Source organism: Prionailurus viverrinus, chromosome A1 (genome assembly GCF_022837055.1).
Source record: "Prionailurus viverrinus isolate Anna chromosome A1, UM_Priviv_1.0, whole genome shotgun sequence".
Lineage (NCBI taxonomy): Eukaryota > Metazoa > Chordata > Mammalia > Carnivora > Felidae > Prionailurus > Prionailurus viverrinus.
Window position 1 is genome coordinate 172,635,732 of NC_062561.1, and position 17,787 is coordinate 172,653,518.

Sequence of the window (17,787 nt, forward strand, 5' to 3'; positions counted from 1 at the left end):
TAAATCATAAAAGTGAACAAGAAAAAATTGCAACTATGTGGTGATAGATGTTCACTAAACTTACTGTGGTGATCATTTTACAACATATACACATGTCAAATCACTATGTTGTATACCTGAAACTAATACAATGTCATATATCAATTATATCTCAATAAAATTAATTAAAAGTAAAATAAAAAGATAATCAGATAATATAATAAGGTATGATAAATCTATTTTTGGTCTTTGTCTCTGGTTCTTGGCACAGAGCTCCTAAAACCTTTGGATATTCTGAATGACAGAAGCATCTTTTATTATTCAGGACAAGCCCCTTCCAGTTACGTTTATATCATTAAGGTGACTCTTGATAGTCTCCCTTGGTAGCTTCAGGAGTGGAACTTCTTGCCAGAGGAATCAACCATGTGACTACAGAGATGGAATTTTCAGCTCTACCCATCTAACCCCCATCTTGGGAAAAGTGTGAGGGGTTAGAGATTTTGTTCAATCACCAACAGCCAGTGATTTAACCAATCATTCCTGTGTAGTGGAACCTCCATAAAAAACTCCTACTAGACAGGAAGATTTTTGGTTGGTTAAGACATCCAAGTGCTGGGAACGTGGCATACCCAGGGAAGGCATAGAAGCTCATGCTCCTCCTCACACTATACTTTGCCTTATGCATCTCTTCCATTTGGCTGTTTCTGAGTTGTAGCCTCTATAATACACTGGTAATAGTAAGCAAAGTGTTTTCCTGAGTATGTGAGTCCTTGTAGTGAATTACCAAACCTGAGGTGGGGGAAGGGTCATGTTAACCCCCAAATTTTTGGTTTGGGCAAAAGTGTGAGTAGCCTGACCATCCCATTGCAGCTGGCAAATGAAATGAGGGCAGTCTTGCAGGAGTAAGCTCTTAACCTGCAGGGTCTGATGCTAACTCAAGGGAATTAGTATCAGAGTTTAAGTGAATTAGACACCCAGTTGGTGTCAATCAATCAAAGAATTGGTTGGTATGAGGGAAAAAACTCAGAATAATGAACAACTTCCTGCTAACAAACTTGAAAAGAGACAGTTTCCTAGGAAAGATGTTTGGAAGTCATTCCAAACATGACTAAAGAAGAAAAAACCTGAATGGTCCTATAACCATTAAAGAAATTCAATCAGTAGTTAAAATTTTTCCCATAAAGAAAATACTAGGCCCAGATAGTCTTAAAAGTCTGTGGCTTATGTTTAAGGCACCTGGGTGGCTCAGTCATTAAGCATCTGATTCCAGCACAGAATCAGATTTTTTTTTTAATTTTTAAAATTAAAAAAAATTAATTCTGGCTGTATCTGGGTGGCTCAGTCAGTTGAACATCTGACTCTTAATTTTGGCTCAGGTCATGATGTCGAGGTTCATGAGATTAAGCCCCATATCTGCCTCTGCACTGACAGCGTGGAACCTGTTTGGGATTCACTCTCCTTCTCTCTGCCCCTCCCCTGCTAGAGTGCGTGCTCTCTCTCTCCCCCCCCCCCCAAATATAAATAAATAAACAGTTTAAAAAGTTAATCCTGACATTATATTAAATTTTTTGGAGAAGAGGAAAATTTCTCCAAGTAAATTTATAAAGCCATTACAGGCATATTCCACAAAACATTTCCCTGATGGATGTTTTCCCAGTAAATTCCCTCCTGTATTTAATTCTCCAACGCCGTACAACGTATATATCTCTCAAACTAACATGTCAACTTATATTTATGCAGGAAATGCTTTATTTAGCACCCCAAAACTCAATACATTTTTACCACCACCAACAACAACAAAGGTATAGGAAATGCTTTGGGTTACATTACAAACGTTGGTAAGATGTCCACACCATGTCAGCAAATCAAAAGCATACTGAATATCAAAGAAGGGGATCACAAATGCTACTGGTGATAAAAGAAGCATTAAAATATCATCCTCATTGTGAATCATTCTCTGTCACATTCCTACAGTGTCTTTTGTATTTCATATTGCCCTTTTCCCCATGGTTTTATAGAATAAGAACCAAAAATGTTGACAAAGCATTAAAGAACTTAATGGAGGAGGAAGAAAAAAAAGCAGAAAAGTAGTAACAATGAAAGAGAGGCTGTTACTGCTGACAAAGCAACTATTTATTAACAACTATATTGTTTAGTGATTCAGGAAGCAAAGTTATGAATATTTACATCCTAATGCTATACTTTGCTATTTAATGGAGGTTTGCTTACCATGTTTTAGTTATATTTTAGGAAATTGATTTGGATTAACAAGCCACCCATTATAATTTTACCATTTAAAATAAAAATAGGGGCACTAGGTGGCTCAGTCAGTTGAGCATGTGACTCATGATTTCAGCTCAGGTCCTCATTTCAAGGTTTGTGAGTTCAAGCCCCACATCAGGCTCCATGCTGAGTGTGGAGCCTGCTTGGGATTCTCTCTCTCCCTCTTTCTCTAGCCCTCCCCCACTTGTGCACATGCTCATGTACTCTTTTTTCTCTCTCAAAATAAACTTTAAAAAAAAATAATGAGAAAGAGATAAAGCTTTTGCAGATGATGTGATTTTTTAGAAGAAAACTCAAAGAAATATGCAAATGACTTTAAAGTATAAAAAGTATTCAAATTATTTAATATCTGTTGGATATTAATTTGGATCTATAGCACCCACCATAAACAAACATCAACCTCATATGGTTAGAATGAAATGTGTATAGTTCATCTGCAAAACTGTACTTATGCTCCTGATGAAAAAATTGGAGTGGGACAAGGAGGGGGATAAGAAAAACAGCTCACTTCTCACTCTCTGCCCCTTACAGGGAGTTTGGTTGGTTTGTTTTGCTGCCATAACAAATTAACACAAATTTAGCAGCTTAAAACAACACAAATTTATTATCACACCTCTGTCGACAGAAATCTGGCATGAGCCTCACTGGCTAAAATCAAGGAATCAGCAGGGTCGTGCTCTTTTCTGGAGACTCCAGGAAGGAACCTGTTTCCATGCTCATTCAGGTTGTTGACAGAAGTCAGTTTCCTGCAGTTGTAGAAATGAAGTCCCTGGTCCTTGCTGTCACCTGAGGGCCATTACCAGCTTCTAGAGCTGAAACTGTATTCTTTGACTTCAAAGATCTTCCTACAGTTTCAAAGCTAGCAATGGAAGGTTGAGTCCCTCTCCTGCCTTCTCTTCGGCCACATCTCTAATTCCTCTGCCTTCTTCTTTGATTTTTATCTCATCTCATGGTCCCTAACATTAATCACATATTCACAGGTTCAGGAGAGGAGGATGTGGAACATTTGGTGGACCATGATTCTGCCTACCCCACAAGGAAACCCAGCTTCTTCCATGTTTGCACTATCGCTACCTGTAGCTTGTACATCCTTATAATAATGCCTCAGCCCCAGCAGGCAAGGGTGGTGGGAAAACTAGGTAGAAAACATCCTCTATATTTTTGTGTCCTTGCTGCTGGCCTTGGCTTAATTATTGGATTTTCTTTATCAGGCTGTGTGAGGTTGAAGCAGACAGGAAGATGAAGAATTTAGAATTGATTTCCTGACAACACTAATCCAGTAACTGGAACAAATGCCTCCCCTCTTTCTACTCTTGAAACCATCCAGAGTTTGGGAAAGAGATACAAAGGGGGCAATAGGAAAGAGGAAGGCAGGAGCAAAAATGTCAAGCCATTAAAAGACAAACATAAGCATATTTGTCCTTTCCTTAAGAACTCAACCCGAGAAGATTCCATACCTGGGGTGGTGATAAATGAGAGGAAGAGCTAAGCTCCTAAGAGTCATTTGTTGGGTGTTACGATGTATTACGCAGTGCGAGATGATTCCACAAGCCTTTCTTAATTCTTTAAACTAACATGTGGTTCATGGGTATAGTTATTATCCTGTAAATGAGGAACCTTGGGGCTCAGAGAGGTGGTCATTTACTTGAGAGAACAAATGTCAGAGCTGGATGTAAACCTAGGTCCGGGGGCTGCTCCAGCTCAAGGGAAGTTCCTCTCTCCTTGACTTCCCTAGCAAGAAGGCAAGCTTGAGATTTGTTATGAACACTACACTGTTCCCTTCAACGTCTTGAAATTATAGAGGTATCCTCTTTCCCCAACCTTTCCGTCCCCCAGATGTTAGTGACTTCCTAATGAAGGTCTCAGTTATTTCCTTTCTTGTGATCATTACACATTACTCCTTCTGTATGTCCCCATTGTCTGAGTTGATGTTACCATTCAGGCTAGTACTTATGTAATGACCACTGGGCTGTGAGCTTGAATTTTCTTTTTCTTTTCTCCTTTTCTCTCCCTCTCTCTTTTTCAGAAGATTCAAAGAAACAAGGAAAGGTGCTGGCATGTGGTCTCTGGATAAGTCTCCGCTAGGACTTATAGGAGCAAGGAAACCCCCTTGCTATCACACAGCAGGTTTTACTGCAGTCTCTATCCCTTCAATGAGTATGGTTATCAAGCAAAAAGCCAATTAGCAACCTCTGCTTTACTTCTGTGGTAATAATTAATCAACTCTAGAATTTCAGCCTAAAATCCCAACTCCTACTGCAAGTACAAAGCCTTATATGATTTGCTCCTACCTGTCTCTTCCGCTGCGTCTTATGCCACTCTGTACTCCTCAGGCACCTGCAGCCACACTGGCCAAGGCCTGCTTCTCAGCACTGGAAATGTGACTAGTCTCAACTGAAATGCGCTGGAAGTATAAAATATACACCAGACTTTTAAGCAAAATATATCACTAATATATATCACTAATCACTAATGATTTTATATTGATTACATGTTGGGTTACAATGGAAACTAATTTAATTTGTTCCTTTTTATTTTTTTATTTTTTGTGGCAATTTGAACATTTAAAATGAATTCGTGGTCCGCACTGTATTTCTATGGGACAGTGCTGCTCTACCACATTACCTTCTTTTGTTTCCCTACTTAACACACTGTCTGGACCTACAGTGTCCATGTTATCTGTTTAGTACCTTTCTCGCCCAGCCAGGACGTAAGGCAGGAACACTGTCCTCATTCACACCTGATTCCCAGGCATTTAGGACAGAGCCTGAAGCTTCCTAAGTACGCTACAAATAGTCTTTGAAGGAAACGCCTTACTCTTCCTCAGCTGGAGACTAAAGAACTCGAGGTCTCAAGTCCTCTGAGTTACACCCGTGGCTCAGAGCGGACCACATGCTCCCGACCCTGGGAAAGAGGGAGGTGGATGCACAACCAGACGGGAAAAAAGCCTTCCGGAAGGTAGCACTGGTCGCACGACCCAGAAACGAGGCGACGACCCCAAGCCCCTTCGCCCTCTTTCCTCCTGGAGCCCCGCCCCACGGCCAATCATTGGGCACTTAGCCCTCGCGCCACATTGCGGCGTCTCGCGAGGGCGCAGCGGCCAGTGGTACAGCCCGTTCCCCCCGCGCTCCCCGGACAGTGGGTCCTTCCAGTCGTAGAAAAGCATTGTGGGAGGAGACCCTGGCCTTTTCTGCTTTTGCGCTCCGGGGTAGGGGAGGTGTTTCGCGCTTTCCGGGATGGCGGGGTTGGGGGACGCGGGGTATCTCGGTTTCCGAAGGGCCCAGGCGCTGAGCAGGGACGCGCGGCCACCCTGAGGGCGATGGGATATGGTTCGCCGCTGTGCCGGGCCCGAGGATCCCGTGCCGTGAGTCCGTGGAGGGAAGCGGCCCGGCCTGGTCTCCGCCACGTTGCCCGTGGACCTCAGAAGACCCCAGCGCGGCCCCCAGGCTGCGTTCCCACTCCAGGAGGTGGAAGATGGACTTGAGTGCATTTGAGTTTATTGGACACGTACTGTGTGTCAGGGAATTTTTAATAGAAACAGATTTCTCGTGAAAGAGAAAGGCCTCACCCTGTAACTGCATGTATGCCTACCGTATCCCATTTGAGATCAAGTCTACATAGGAGTAAAGTGCCATTTAAGGTTTAGATCTCGATATTTGTTTCAAGATAGAGAACTTGGCGAGTGAGCGGCAGCAGCTTCGCAGGTGAGTTTGCATTTAGTGCAAGGAGGAACCAGTTGCATCCCAGCTTTTGAAGGTTTTAACCACTTAAAACACTTTCTACTGCAGTTCTTGTTAACCTAGTCGGGTTTGAATTGTACAGGAAAATCTACAGCTGGTATTAATCACCTTTGAGCTCATCTACAGAACAGTACATTATGGGGTCAGCAACTTTGTGCCATAGATAGAGCAGTCCTTGGGTAGGTTTCTTGTAGCCTTTGTGTTGCCCGTTCACTTTTGGAAACTAGTGAATGTGGTGTCAAAAAAGGCGTAAACTAAACACTTTGCAGCCTTTTCCTGCCCTTGAATTTGGTATCTTTGGCGTAGGAGCTGCGCAAGTAACAGTTTATGCTTTTACATTAGTTGACATGTGTGATCTTGAGTCTTAAGCGTATAGTTTTTCTTGAGCAGTTTTTAACTACATTTTGTTCAGGTGAAAGACGGATGCTCCAAGCATATCCTGCTGCTAGCTGAGTTCTGTCCTGGAGCACCAAGGGTGACCTAAGGTAGGATGATGGTGTTGTAGTGCTGTCTTAAAACAGTTATTTGTAATGCAAACTTCTAGGTTGGAATGCTTTAATGGGTATTAAATTAGTACTGCAACGTGTAGTTAAGAAGGTGAAGTTAACGGCAAATAGGAAAGCCTGTTCCCAGCTTAGTTTCGGAATTTTAAAATACGTGTTTTTGTGTAGTAACTAAATTTCCAACACTTGCCAAATCTCAGGTTTTATGTGGACGTTTAAAGCTGAGTCCAAAATGCAATTCAGAAGGATATACTGAGTTTTATTATGAAGCTTTTAATGTTTGATGCACGTGAATATATGTCAAATTCAGTGCTTTATTTTGTCTTTTAGGATGTCCTTGATGAATTCAAAACCATCACAGGAAATCTTGACAAGAGTTGCTTGGATCATTTAAAATTCCCAGGAGTCTGAGGGGGTACTAAAACAACTGTTTTGGAACTGTCCATAAATCTACCTTTAAAATAGTGGGGCTATGAATAAATATTTCCTTGTGCTTCTTGGAGGTTTGTGTATTAAGTAATTAACTGCCAGCAAATAGCATTCTTTTGAAAGATCAAAGGGAAAGGGAGGGTTTCTATCCTCCCCGGCCCTGAAACTTGAGAATGGTTTAATCTCAGCTAAGATTGATTTTCAGAGCTACCAGTTATGGAGAACTAAGTGCTTGCTTTCAGTGCCTCGGCCTGGTGAACTAGAGTAGTTGGTTTTTAGGTCACAGGTGTGTTTTACGTTGTCACTGCATTTTTTTTTTTTTTAACCCTCCACCTCAACTTTGTAGGAAAGAACAAATAGTCTTTGGGCATTGAAACATTTATTGAGTTTTTCAGTAACGTACTAGGAGGTGGGAACACAAGGGTGAGCAAAACACAGTCCCTCCCTTTGGAAGCTTAGAGTTGAATGGCAGACATACCATCACAGATATGAAACTGCCTTTGTGAGACAAGTCTCATTCATGAGTTGACCAAGGAAACCTGAGAAAGCGGTTGAGATTAAGGGCAGTTAATCATTTTTGCAAGGCAAAGTTGGGAATGGCATATGCAGAGGCCTTGGCCTAGGAAAGATACAGGTTTATGACAGTTGTAGTTACTTTCCGTCTTAAGCGTCCTGATTTAGATAAGAGTTGAGTGCTTAATGAGGCTTGAAGGTGGCTATTAAGGGAGCCCATGGGTGTTAAAAAATGAGCCTGAGCAGGTAAAACAACAGACCACATAGGGCTCTGTTTAAAGCAAGGGGAAATTTTATAGTTGTCATGTGTAAAAAAGGAGATGCAGGTGGGCCAGTTGTTGAAGCAAGAAAGGACCACCTTGGACCAGGGTGGTAGTAAAATTTGGAGATCATTAAGCTATAGAGAGCAGAGCTAACAGGACTTGGCAATAGGGGAGGTGTCTAATGATTGCTATGTGTGTAGTTTTGCACATTCACATGGTAGTGGTCCTGAATCCAGGGAGCAGCATTTTAAACTGTTGAACTGGGATTGCCTTTGAAAAATCTAAGTGGCCTGGCAGAAAGACTAAGCTATGGAGATAAACCTTAAGGCTATGGGCATAAATGAGATCCACCTGGGGTAGAGGAAGAGGACTAAGCTCTGAGAAACTAATTGATGAGGTAGAATAGCATCTTACTGAAGAGCAGTAAAAGATGGTCAGAACAGTGCAAACAATGAAATACTGCACTAAAAATATGGCAGGGCAGCCTAAAGTTACCTTTGGGATTTGGTGACAGGTGATTTTAGTGTAAGGTGTGTAGTGGAGGAGGATCTTAACAGTTTACAGTCGGGATTAGAAGAATTGACACCAGCTGCAGATAATCCTTTTGAGAAACTTGGAATGGGAGAGGAAAATAGTAGCTGGAGAGGGATTTGTGGTTGGAAAGGTTGGTTGGCTTTTATTTTCCTTTTTTTAGATGGGAGAGTTAATAGTTTAAAACCAAATGGCAAGGATGTAGCTGACAGGAAGTGGACAGGGACAAGAAGGCTGAAGGAGAGTGGGGTTCCAAAATACAGGTGCAGGGACAGGAGGAAAGGAAGGATTAGTGTTGATGACAGCTGGAAAGTTTGTGGGTAGGGAGATAATGTCCTGCAGGAGTATCTGTTTTCTCTGGAAAGTGGAGTGGCAAAGTCATCCTCAGATGAACTCATCTTTGGGGGTGGGAGTTAGATAGCCAGGCAGGATGGAGAGACCATTTGAGGTTGGGTTTCATGAATTTATAAACGGAGGTCAACTGAAATCTACACATAGCATTTTCTTTTTTTTTTTTTTTTTTTTGAAAACACAAGGACACTAGAAATTCAAAGCAACACTTAAAAGGCTTTTTACATTTGTAAATAACCAGTGGGACTTAATGCCACAAAATACAGTATTACAAAGAACATTTATATGAATAAAAACTTCAGTCTGAAAGTGAGATCTCAGTCTTCATACATCTGTGCACAGGCTGAGATCCACCTAGAGTTGGGAAGAACCTTTTTGTCCACTTTGTGTACCTAGCTAGGCAGCTGCACACTAGGATTCCAGACCTTTGATCAGAACCACCTGATCTTGGTTGTGGACACAAGATAACTGGAGTTTCCAGGAAGGAAAATAGGGCATCAAGGCATGAGTTTTCTCAACCCTTCTTTGAGTTGCCAAATAAAAAGGCCCTTCAGCACAAATACACTGTTAAACATTTAGAAGATGCAACAGACTCCCATTTTTTTTCTGAAGAAACACTTTTTGCAGGTCCAAGATATTTGAATAATTCACAGTTTGAAAGTAAAGGTGGCACACACACACACACCCTTCCCACCCCTATTCTCTGGCCCTTCACTGGATCAAGTCCATCTTGAGGCGTGAAGCTTGGACAGTTTTAACTGTTTTTGCTATGTGTTTTCCAGTCAGATTGCTTGTAGATGTCTGAGATTTTTCTTCAATCAGGCTATCTTTAGATCCATTTCTTCTCTAGAAGAAAATATATTCAAAAGATAAAATAAGATTCAGAGAAGAAAATGGCCAAATCAACTTTATTAATACATCAGAAATTAAGGTTCATAGTATCAAAAGCTGTTCAACAAATACCCTGGTTATGACATGAAGATTGTAAAGTTAAGTCTGATTGTAACATGCATAATACACTAAATGCATGAAAATTAGTCCTAAATCACTCAGCTAAATATTTCCAGTCATTCCTAAACCAGACTCTCAGGTTGAATCAAGATAATTTTAGAGTGTGAGACCTCTGAAATGGAAGATGTCTGGGTAATCTGAGAGGTAGGGGAAGGACTGTGTATGTGAAGAATGGAAAGCTAATACAGCAAGAGAAAAGCTGCTGGGAGGTCACCTAAAACAAGCACTACCTTGTAAGTCACTTTACAGTAAAACCAGTCTCTGCCTGCATATCTTAAGAAAATACAGTGAGTCCATGATTCATCCCACCTTTACCAGCCTTTTGCATGAAAAAAGGAAGTGAGGTGTAGACAGGCCATACCACTACCAGAACTCTGGCACCATGACAGAACTTCGGAAATGCAACTTCCCTGCTTCCCAGTGTCATTCAAGTCCTTTCTCCATGTGGCAACCACATCAGTGGTTTCCTTTTGGCACTTAGAACAAAGCCCTGCGAAATCTGTCCCCACCCGCCTCCATGCTCTGAGCACACTGGTCTTGGCTCAAACACCCCCAGGACCTTTACAGACTTCTCTCTTGCTCTTCCATCTGCACCTAGGTGGCTCCTACTCTGCAAGTTTCCAGCTTTATACATCAGTTCCTGAGATCACTGGTCACCCTATTTCTGTCATCGGTTTCTGAGTTAACTTTCTTGGACCACCCTATTTCTGTAAAGTCACCTGTTGATTTTCTTTTATTTTTTTTTTCAATAAATGAAATTTATTGTCAAATTGACCTGTTGATTTTCTAACTGAGCCCTTAGTTTCTTCATAATGCTTCCCTAATGATTTTGTTAACTTTTATGTGTTCTATGTCTAGGCCAGGAGTCTGAACATTTTTCTCAGAAGGGCCTAATTGTAGACTACATCTGGTTGCTGTTGCATGTTGTGCCCCCCCCCACCCCTTAACCCTTAAAAAATGTAAAAGCAATTTATTAGCTCCTAGGCCATACAGAAACAGGTAGGCTGGATTTAGCCCATAGGCTGTAGTTTACTGACTACCCAGCCAGTGCCTGTCTAATGTGCTTATTAGGTATTTGTTGAATTCAAAGAGATGTCACAGAGACCAGCTTTGAATCAGTGCCACACTGATCCGTAGATGCATGTGAGCTGTTGTATGCAGAAAAGTGAGAACTATTTCAATGTGCAGAAGTTTCCTGCGATTCCTTAGTGATGGTGATCAGGGAGTCTAGGGTAGTTGGAAGAGCGAAAGTACAATAAAATTCTTTGTGCTGAATCCAACTTTAAATTTTAAGAGAGAAAGTTCTGAAAAATCACTGCCTGTTTATCCTCACAATAACCCTGACAGGTTATTTACGTTGCATAGAAATTGAAGTTTACAAGTTACATGGTTTGCTCAAAGTCACACAAGTGGTATGCAGAGACAAGGAGACACAAATGCAGGTCAATCTGAATGCAAAGCCTAAACTCCTAATCTTGAATATAAATTTTTAAAATACTATTGACTTGAAACAATTGTTTGCACAACCTATTGGCTCTTCCAGATCTACCTAATCAAAAATGAGGAAGATGTTATTGGATGTAGTAACTAATCATCCAGTCCTCCATTCAGGACTGAGGCATTCACTCCCCCAGCTGCTGGGAGTGTTGGCTGATACACGGCTAAAAAACTGAGCCCTCCCCCAGGAACTACCCTCAGCTGAAGACAGACCCCTCCTTAGGGCACCCTTCAACAAGTGACTTGTTACATGGTGAGTGTCTATGTGTAAAGGCCAAGTGGGAGAGATCCGATAGGCCCTCTCAGCTCTAGAGCTCCCTGTGGAATCAGCTGATGCTTTATTCGGAGAATACTACACCATTCAACATTTGGCTTTCTCTCTCATCCCAACAAGTGTTGATCCTTATGCTTTCCAATAAAGTTCCTCCATGTAAACCTCCATCTCAGAATCTCTTCCCAGGAAATCTAACATAAATTAGTACAGGCGTTTCTGACCCTGCTTAAGTCAATGACAAAAATGAATCTGGAGAAACAAAGGGCAGTGCATAACCTGTACCACTGGAGTCAGTTTTCTTAGATTGTCCATAAACTCCCTGGATTTACATATAAAACTGTGCTTACATGCCTTTTTATGGGAGACAGTAGTTAGAATTGCATTCCAAAGGGATGGAGGATCTAATGAACACCACATCACTACAAACAACGGCTGGACAATGACCCATTATAAACATCAACTTTGTTCTTAGAGTGATGGTTTAAGTAGACCTAAATCCACCCAATGATCTCACACAGCCTTTTTTTCTCTGATTTACCATAAGAGATGGTGTCAAACACCTTGCTGCAATATGTTTGTTAGAGTGCTCCCCTGATAGATCTAATCCAGCTGAGTAAATTGATTTTATTAAGGCAGACAGATAACTTTACTCTGTCCTTGAATTCCCTTTTAACCACATTATTTAAAACATTTCCAGAACAAAAGTAATTTTCTTTGATGGAGAAGACAAATGAAATAGGACTTGAGTAATTCTGTCTGCCATCAATAATAGAACATGTGCCTGCTCTAAGTCTACCACTTTCTCGCTTCTCTGGCTCAAAAAGTATCAAAGAATTTTTTTTTTTTCAATTAGTGAAGCTATTGTTTCTTTGCTCTGGTTTCAAATAATCTTACCATTTATTTTCGTTATCCTTGGCTTTGCTTCAAGGATCAGACTATTTGAGACCTTGCACTAGCTCTAGCTCTCACTTCTAACTTAACTCTTCCCATGTTGTGCCTTGTCTTGATCATGTAACCCTCCTTCCACGTTTTGTATAATTTCTTTTTAAATTATAGAATCTCAGAATGAGGTTAGAGATTCATTGCCCTATTTCCCCGAAAGAACTTTCAGAAAAGTGCTTCTCAAAAATTTTCATCAATACCAATACCTTAAAACTTTATTATTACCAACCTGATGAACTGTGGAGCCACCAGAACCCTGAGCATCTGAAGAACGTGTCACAGGAAGTGGAGGTACAAGATCTGTTTTTGAACTGCAGAGGATTTGTTTTAGAATTAACAATTGAGATAGTACCTAGAATCACAACTTGAGGTGGAAGAGAACTACAGAATAGAAAACATGTTTGATGTACCTTTATACTCCTTAAGAGTACCTACCACAATACTTTACATGGAGAGATGTTTAATAAATGTTTTTGCATTAAGTTGGGCAGGCTTTGCATTAAGTTGAGCAAGGTTTTGACTTGCTCAAAATCATAGAAGAACCAAGAGTAAAACATAAGTGTGGTTCCCATGTGCTCTAGTTACTGTGACATGTATAAATGGCCTTTCGATTTGTTTCCAAAGAAGCATTTGTGGCCATTTATTCTTTTTCTATAAACCTATGTAGCTATAAATAGCCATGCTCTACATTTTACAAACAAAAAATAAACAAAACCTGGCCTATAACTCTCTCGGCTGGGCTAGCTTATGTCCCAACTTATTAATGTTTATCAAAAATTTGAGCCTTAATTCAGAGTTAAATGATTAACATTCCTACCCAGCAATACCAAGTACATGATACATAATTATTTCATTAACATATTCATTTAAAATATAGCACCTCTTGCGACTATATTGTGAAATACAGTCACTTTCCTCAAAAGAAAAACTGAATAACACAAATAACTATAACATACGATATTTGCTATAGTAAAAGAAAATGTCATCAGATCAAAAAGAAACATACACCGTTTCTCAAATAAGGATGCATTATTCACAATAGAATAGTTAATGCATTTTTTTTTTCTTGTAAAAGTTTCAGTGCATAGCTTGGAGGTACCATGATTCAGGCTAAGTATGCTCTAGATCTGTGCTGTCCAATATGGTAGCCACTAGCCATACAGGGCTACTTAAATTTAATTAAGAATATTAAATTTTCAGTTTCTCGGTCACACTAGCCATCTTTCAGATACTTAACAGTTATAGATAGAGAACATTTCCATCATTGCAGAAAGTCCTACTGTACTGTGCTGTTCCAGAACTGGAGTCCTGCAAGTGATAATGTACTCAAGCTTGCCCACTTACTTCACCTCCGAGAGAACAGATCGCTCTCCATCTGAACACTGAGACCTGCGATACTGGCGGTAACTTCGCGGTGAATGGGAATGCCTGATGCGGATTGGGTCACCTTGAGTCCTGAATAAGCAACCAAAAACATGGAAATAAACCAGAAGTCAGAAGAGGATAATTTGGAATTTTTCCTTAATATGGAAACCACAAAGGAATGACTTCAGGAATTTAAAAAGAACATGATCCCTCTGAGCTTAGAAAGCCTAAGTGGCTTCACTTTCACGAGCTAACAGAAAACTGCCCTCTTGACCATTTACATGACCATTTCATTTACATGAAAATGAAGCTCTACTATTTGCATGCACATGAGTGTGTAGTTTTTTAATGAAAAATTCTAATGAAACTATTCCCTACAGTTGAATTTTTTCCAGTAGTGTGAAAGAAAAAAAATCTGTAACGCAGACAAATGGCATTCCTATGAGGAAAGGTTGGTCCTTATCCTAGCTAATTAGCCTGTCATTAAGAATTCAATCTTTGGCCAAAGATGAGGGGGTGGTAGGAAGGGGAGTTGGGGAGAGTGTGTACAAACCTGCAGTTTGACCAGAGTGGGAAGAAAGCATGGGTTACAGACGGAAATAAAGCAATTACAGCAGGGCAGAAAACAGAGTAAATAGATCATCTGCTGCTGCATCCTACACTGAATGGTGATTAGGGAATCCTGTTACGCTTCCATGGAGCACATTCAAGGTGCTAGTTCTATGGGCTCATGTGGCAGGATTCAGGGCCAACACAACTATCTTGTAGTGAATAAAAAGAAACATTATTACCAATCAATGAATCCCTTAAAAAAAGAACTTAGGTTTTAGAACACATTAATTATCAAAAGCTCCCGTGTACCCACTTCATACAAACTGGCAGTTAATATATGATTGTGATTGTAGTGCAAAATAACAATTAGCTTTAATACACCCTTTTCTACCTCTTTCTCTACAGTTTTTTTTTTTTTTTTAATGTTTATTTTTGAGAGGGAGAGACACAGAATGCAAGCAAGCCAGGGGGCAGAGAGAGAGAGGGAGACACACAATCTGAAGCAGGCTCCAGGCTCTGAGCTGTCAGCACAGAGCCTGACCGAACTCACAAACCGTGAGATCGTGACCTGAGCCGAAGTCAGATGCTTAACGGACTGAGCCACTCAGGCACCCCCTTTCCTACAGTTTTAATTTTAGTTAAAATGTAAAGACAAAGCCCTTCATAGAATACCACCGGAAACTAAGAATGGACTATTCACTTATAAGTACTAATAAAACTTTTGTGACAAGATTTTCAAAGACATACTCACTCTATTTTAGTGTATGGAATCTCTTTTAATTGTTCTTCAGACAAACCAGAAGGATCCACAAGTTCCTTTCTAGAAGGGAATGAGCAAGAAAATTAAATTTATGAAGCTGATAGAAATACAACTGGCAGGTGAGTTTTTCCTTCCTAACTTTATCCCCAAACACAGTATTAGTAAAACTAAGAGAAATATAAGCCAGGAGCAAAGATTAAAAACCTAGTATGTATTCAAGGAAAAATGGGGGGAAAAACCTTTTCTGTGGCTCTTCTACCTTTTTTCCAGTTTTTCTATAACTGGAATGTAGACGACTCTTCCATCCATCATTTCTTTACAAAAGATCTGCTTCTCTCCCCTGTAGTATCTTTTTTCCTTCTGAATCTGTTTTCCCTGGTATTTATTTGTAAAACATTGTCCTGAGGCCATTTACAGGTGAGGCTAACTGGCCTTAAGAGAGAAGATGTCAGGGCTACCTGTAGAGGGGCTGCTGGCACGGGAAGGCACCACCACTGTGAGTCCCATGTTCCACATAATGATGGCAATGAAGAAAGACTATGTGACAGGCTTCAGCCAGAGGCTGCCTCTCGGTGTCAGTGGTCTCCCTCGTAAACGCCTTAACACTACATGGGTTTTGAAACAAGAAGAGGAAGAAAAAAATCAGTACTTACTGAATATGCTTCCATAACTCTTCTTTTGCTTGGATATCAGGGCTCCTCCTATAAATAGAAAAAACACCACTCATCTCTGCAAACATGCTTCATCGGAAAATCTAACAGCTAACTTTAGCTGAGCTACATTAATAGTTTTCAGACTGTGAAGTTCTTATTTGCCAGCTGGGACCAGACAACGAAAGACTGGGCAGGGAGAGCCAATGTGGGATAGCATAAAGATACAAGATAATTTTTCTGCTAGTACTACTGAAAAAAAATCACATAAAACCCAGCCACAGCCAAGGCTTTATCTGATGAAAGAGCCTAGAACTTGAAGAGCAAATCCACACACCCTCCACTGGTGATTTTACAGTGAAGATGATTCAGGGCTTCTGTTTCTGGTCCTTCTGGCTATTTCTAAGTAAAGGCAAAGAACTCATCCTGATTCTATTAATAGGAAAGATTCCCAACATGATCTGTGATTACCTAGTAGAAGCAGCAACCACAGGGAAAAGGGAATGGTGGGACAGCCCAGGCTGGCACACTGTGCCAGTGACCTACCTACCTTTCATACTACATCTCATGTTGTGTTTCTGGGCCAGAGCATGGGCCCAGAAATGCTGGGATCTATGTGTGGCTTATACTGTCACCTCTGTATGCCCTTCTCCATCCGAATCTACATACCCCACAAATCTCCAAAAATCCCCGAGTAGAAATTATACCACTACTTTTAATTTCCTAGAATGAGAAATTTCAAGTCTTTATCCATGTGTTCACCCTCCCCACAATAGCAATGAATACTAGAAATCTATTATCACTGCAAGTGTTGCCACAGAATGATTTTTTTTCCTAGTGAGAAAATGATAAGCTTTCGATAGTCTTTTCAATAGAACCAAGGCCTAATAAAGGCCCAAAGAAAGGACGCAAAACCTAACAATTAAAAGGCCTGGTGCTACGCAAAGCCACAGCAATACTCTGTCCTGTGGAATTTTATGTTCATAATCTGTATCAGCATTTTTGGGCTCAATATCACTTTCAACATATGATATTATCATTGTTTTCATTTTTCTCAGTAATAAGGCACCACTGAGGCATTCTGGTAGGACTTTCTGAGACCACAGAATACAATAAGCTACTTTCTAGCAATTAAATTGACTAAGTGGCTTTTTCCTTTATGGAAAAAAAATCTGTAAAGGCCTTTTAACCAATTCAAAAGGAGTCACAACATGGAAGATAAGGGGAGGGGATGAAGCCTTGGTCTCAAATGTAAAAATGTGATATTGTTAAATGTTGATTTTGTTATATAATAAAATTATATGCTTAAAAATTTTTTTTTAAAGTTTATTTTGAGAGACAGAGCATGAGAGACAGAGAGAGGGGAGGGGCAGGGAGAGAGGAAGGAGATAATCCAAAGCAGGCTCTACACTGTCAGCACAGAGCCTGATGCAGGGCTCGATCCCATGAACCATGAGATTGTGACCTGAGCCAAAATCAAGAGTCACTGAGCCACCCAGATGCCCCTATACACTTTTTTTTTTTTATGTCTTAAGAAATGCTTCTTTGGAAGGATTTTCTGTAAGGAATCTGCCTTTCCTATGTTTGGCTGGTGTGATTCACTAGACAATATTTTAAATGATACTTCTGGAGAAGGTGCTAATACTAAAAAGCACTAAGCTATTTATACTATTCCCAGAGAAAAGATAGTTCTGCTTTACCTATACATCAGCATCTAATTGTCAGAGAGGGTCACCCAATAGTCTTAAGTATTACAGAATATCTAGGTTAGGAAGCCATTCTATTGAAAATCATTCTTATCTCTGAAGGTGCAAATGTAAGTCTATCTTTGAGTTGAAGAGGGTTTCTCAACCTCAACACCATTGACATTCTGGGTCAAATAATTTTTTGCTGTAGAGGGCTGTCCTATGCGTTGTAGGATGATTAGTAGCCCTACAGTCTCTGCCCATGATGTCAGTAATACCTCCCCACTGTGACAAGCAAAAATGTCTCCAGGCATTGCCAAATGTCCCATGGGGCGCAAAACTGCCCGAAACTGGAAATAACTGGTCAAAGGTTTGACTTCAAAGTAAAGTAGTTATGGTTGGGTGGAGGAACTGTGAGGCCAGGTCACTGTAGAGATCCATTATGTGATTACTGACACA

At 40.5% G+C, this 17,787-nt stretch overlaps 1 protein-coding gene and 1 non-coding gene across 5 annotated transcripts in view; one reads left to right on the forward strand and one right to left on the reverse strand.

Annotated features, from left to right (window-relative positions):
* The first annotated feature begins 6,194 nt into the window (after positions 1-6,194).
* Positions 6,195-6,328, forward strand: LOC125147499 (small nucleolar RNA SNORA13). Its single transcript, XR_007145218.1, has one exon. It is a non-coding gene; the product is annotated as a small nucleolar RNA SNORA13 (small nucleolar RNA).
* A 968-nt stretch (positions 6,329-7,296) lies between these two features.
* EPB41L4A (erythrocyte membrane protein band 4.1 like 4A) overlaps positions 7,297-17,787 on the reverse strand; it is a 261,867-nt gene continuing 251,376 nt past the window's right edge. For 3 of the 4 annotated variants that reach the window (XM_047824580.1, XM_047824507.1, XM_047824424.1), the window contains 5 exons: positions 15,647-15,694; positions 14,985-15,053; positions 13,661-13,771; positions 12,546-12,627; positions 7,297-9,438 (listed from right to left, as the gene is read on the reverse strand). In XM_047824580.1, coding sequence (XP_047680536.1) covers positions 9,304-9,438; positions 12,546-12,627; positions 13,661-13,771; positions 14,985-15,053; positions 15,647-15,694 — 445 coding nt within the window. In that variant the 3' untranslated portion in view covers positions 7,297-9,303. The remainder of the gene's footprint in view (positions 9,439-12,545; positions 12,628-13,660; positions 13,772-14,984; positions 15,054-15,646; positions 15,695-17,787) is intronic. The other variant, XM_047824657.1, reaches the window with a different exon arrangement.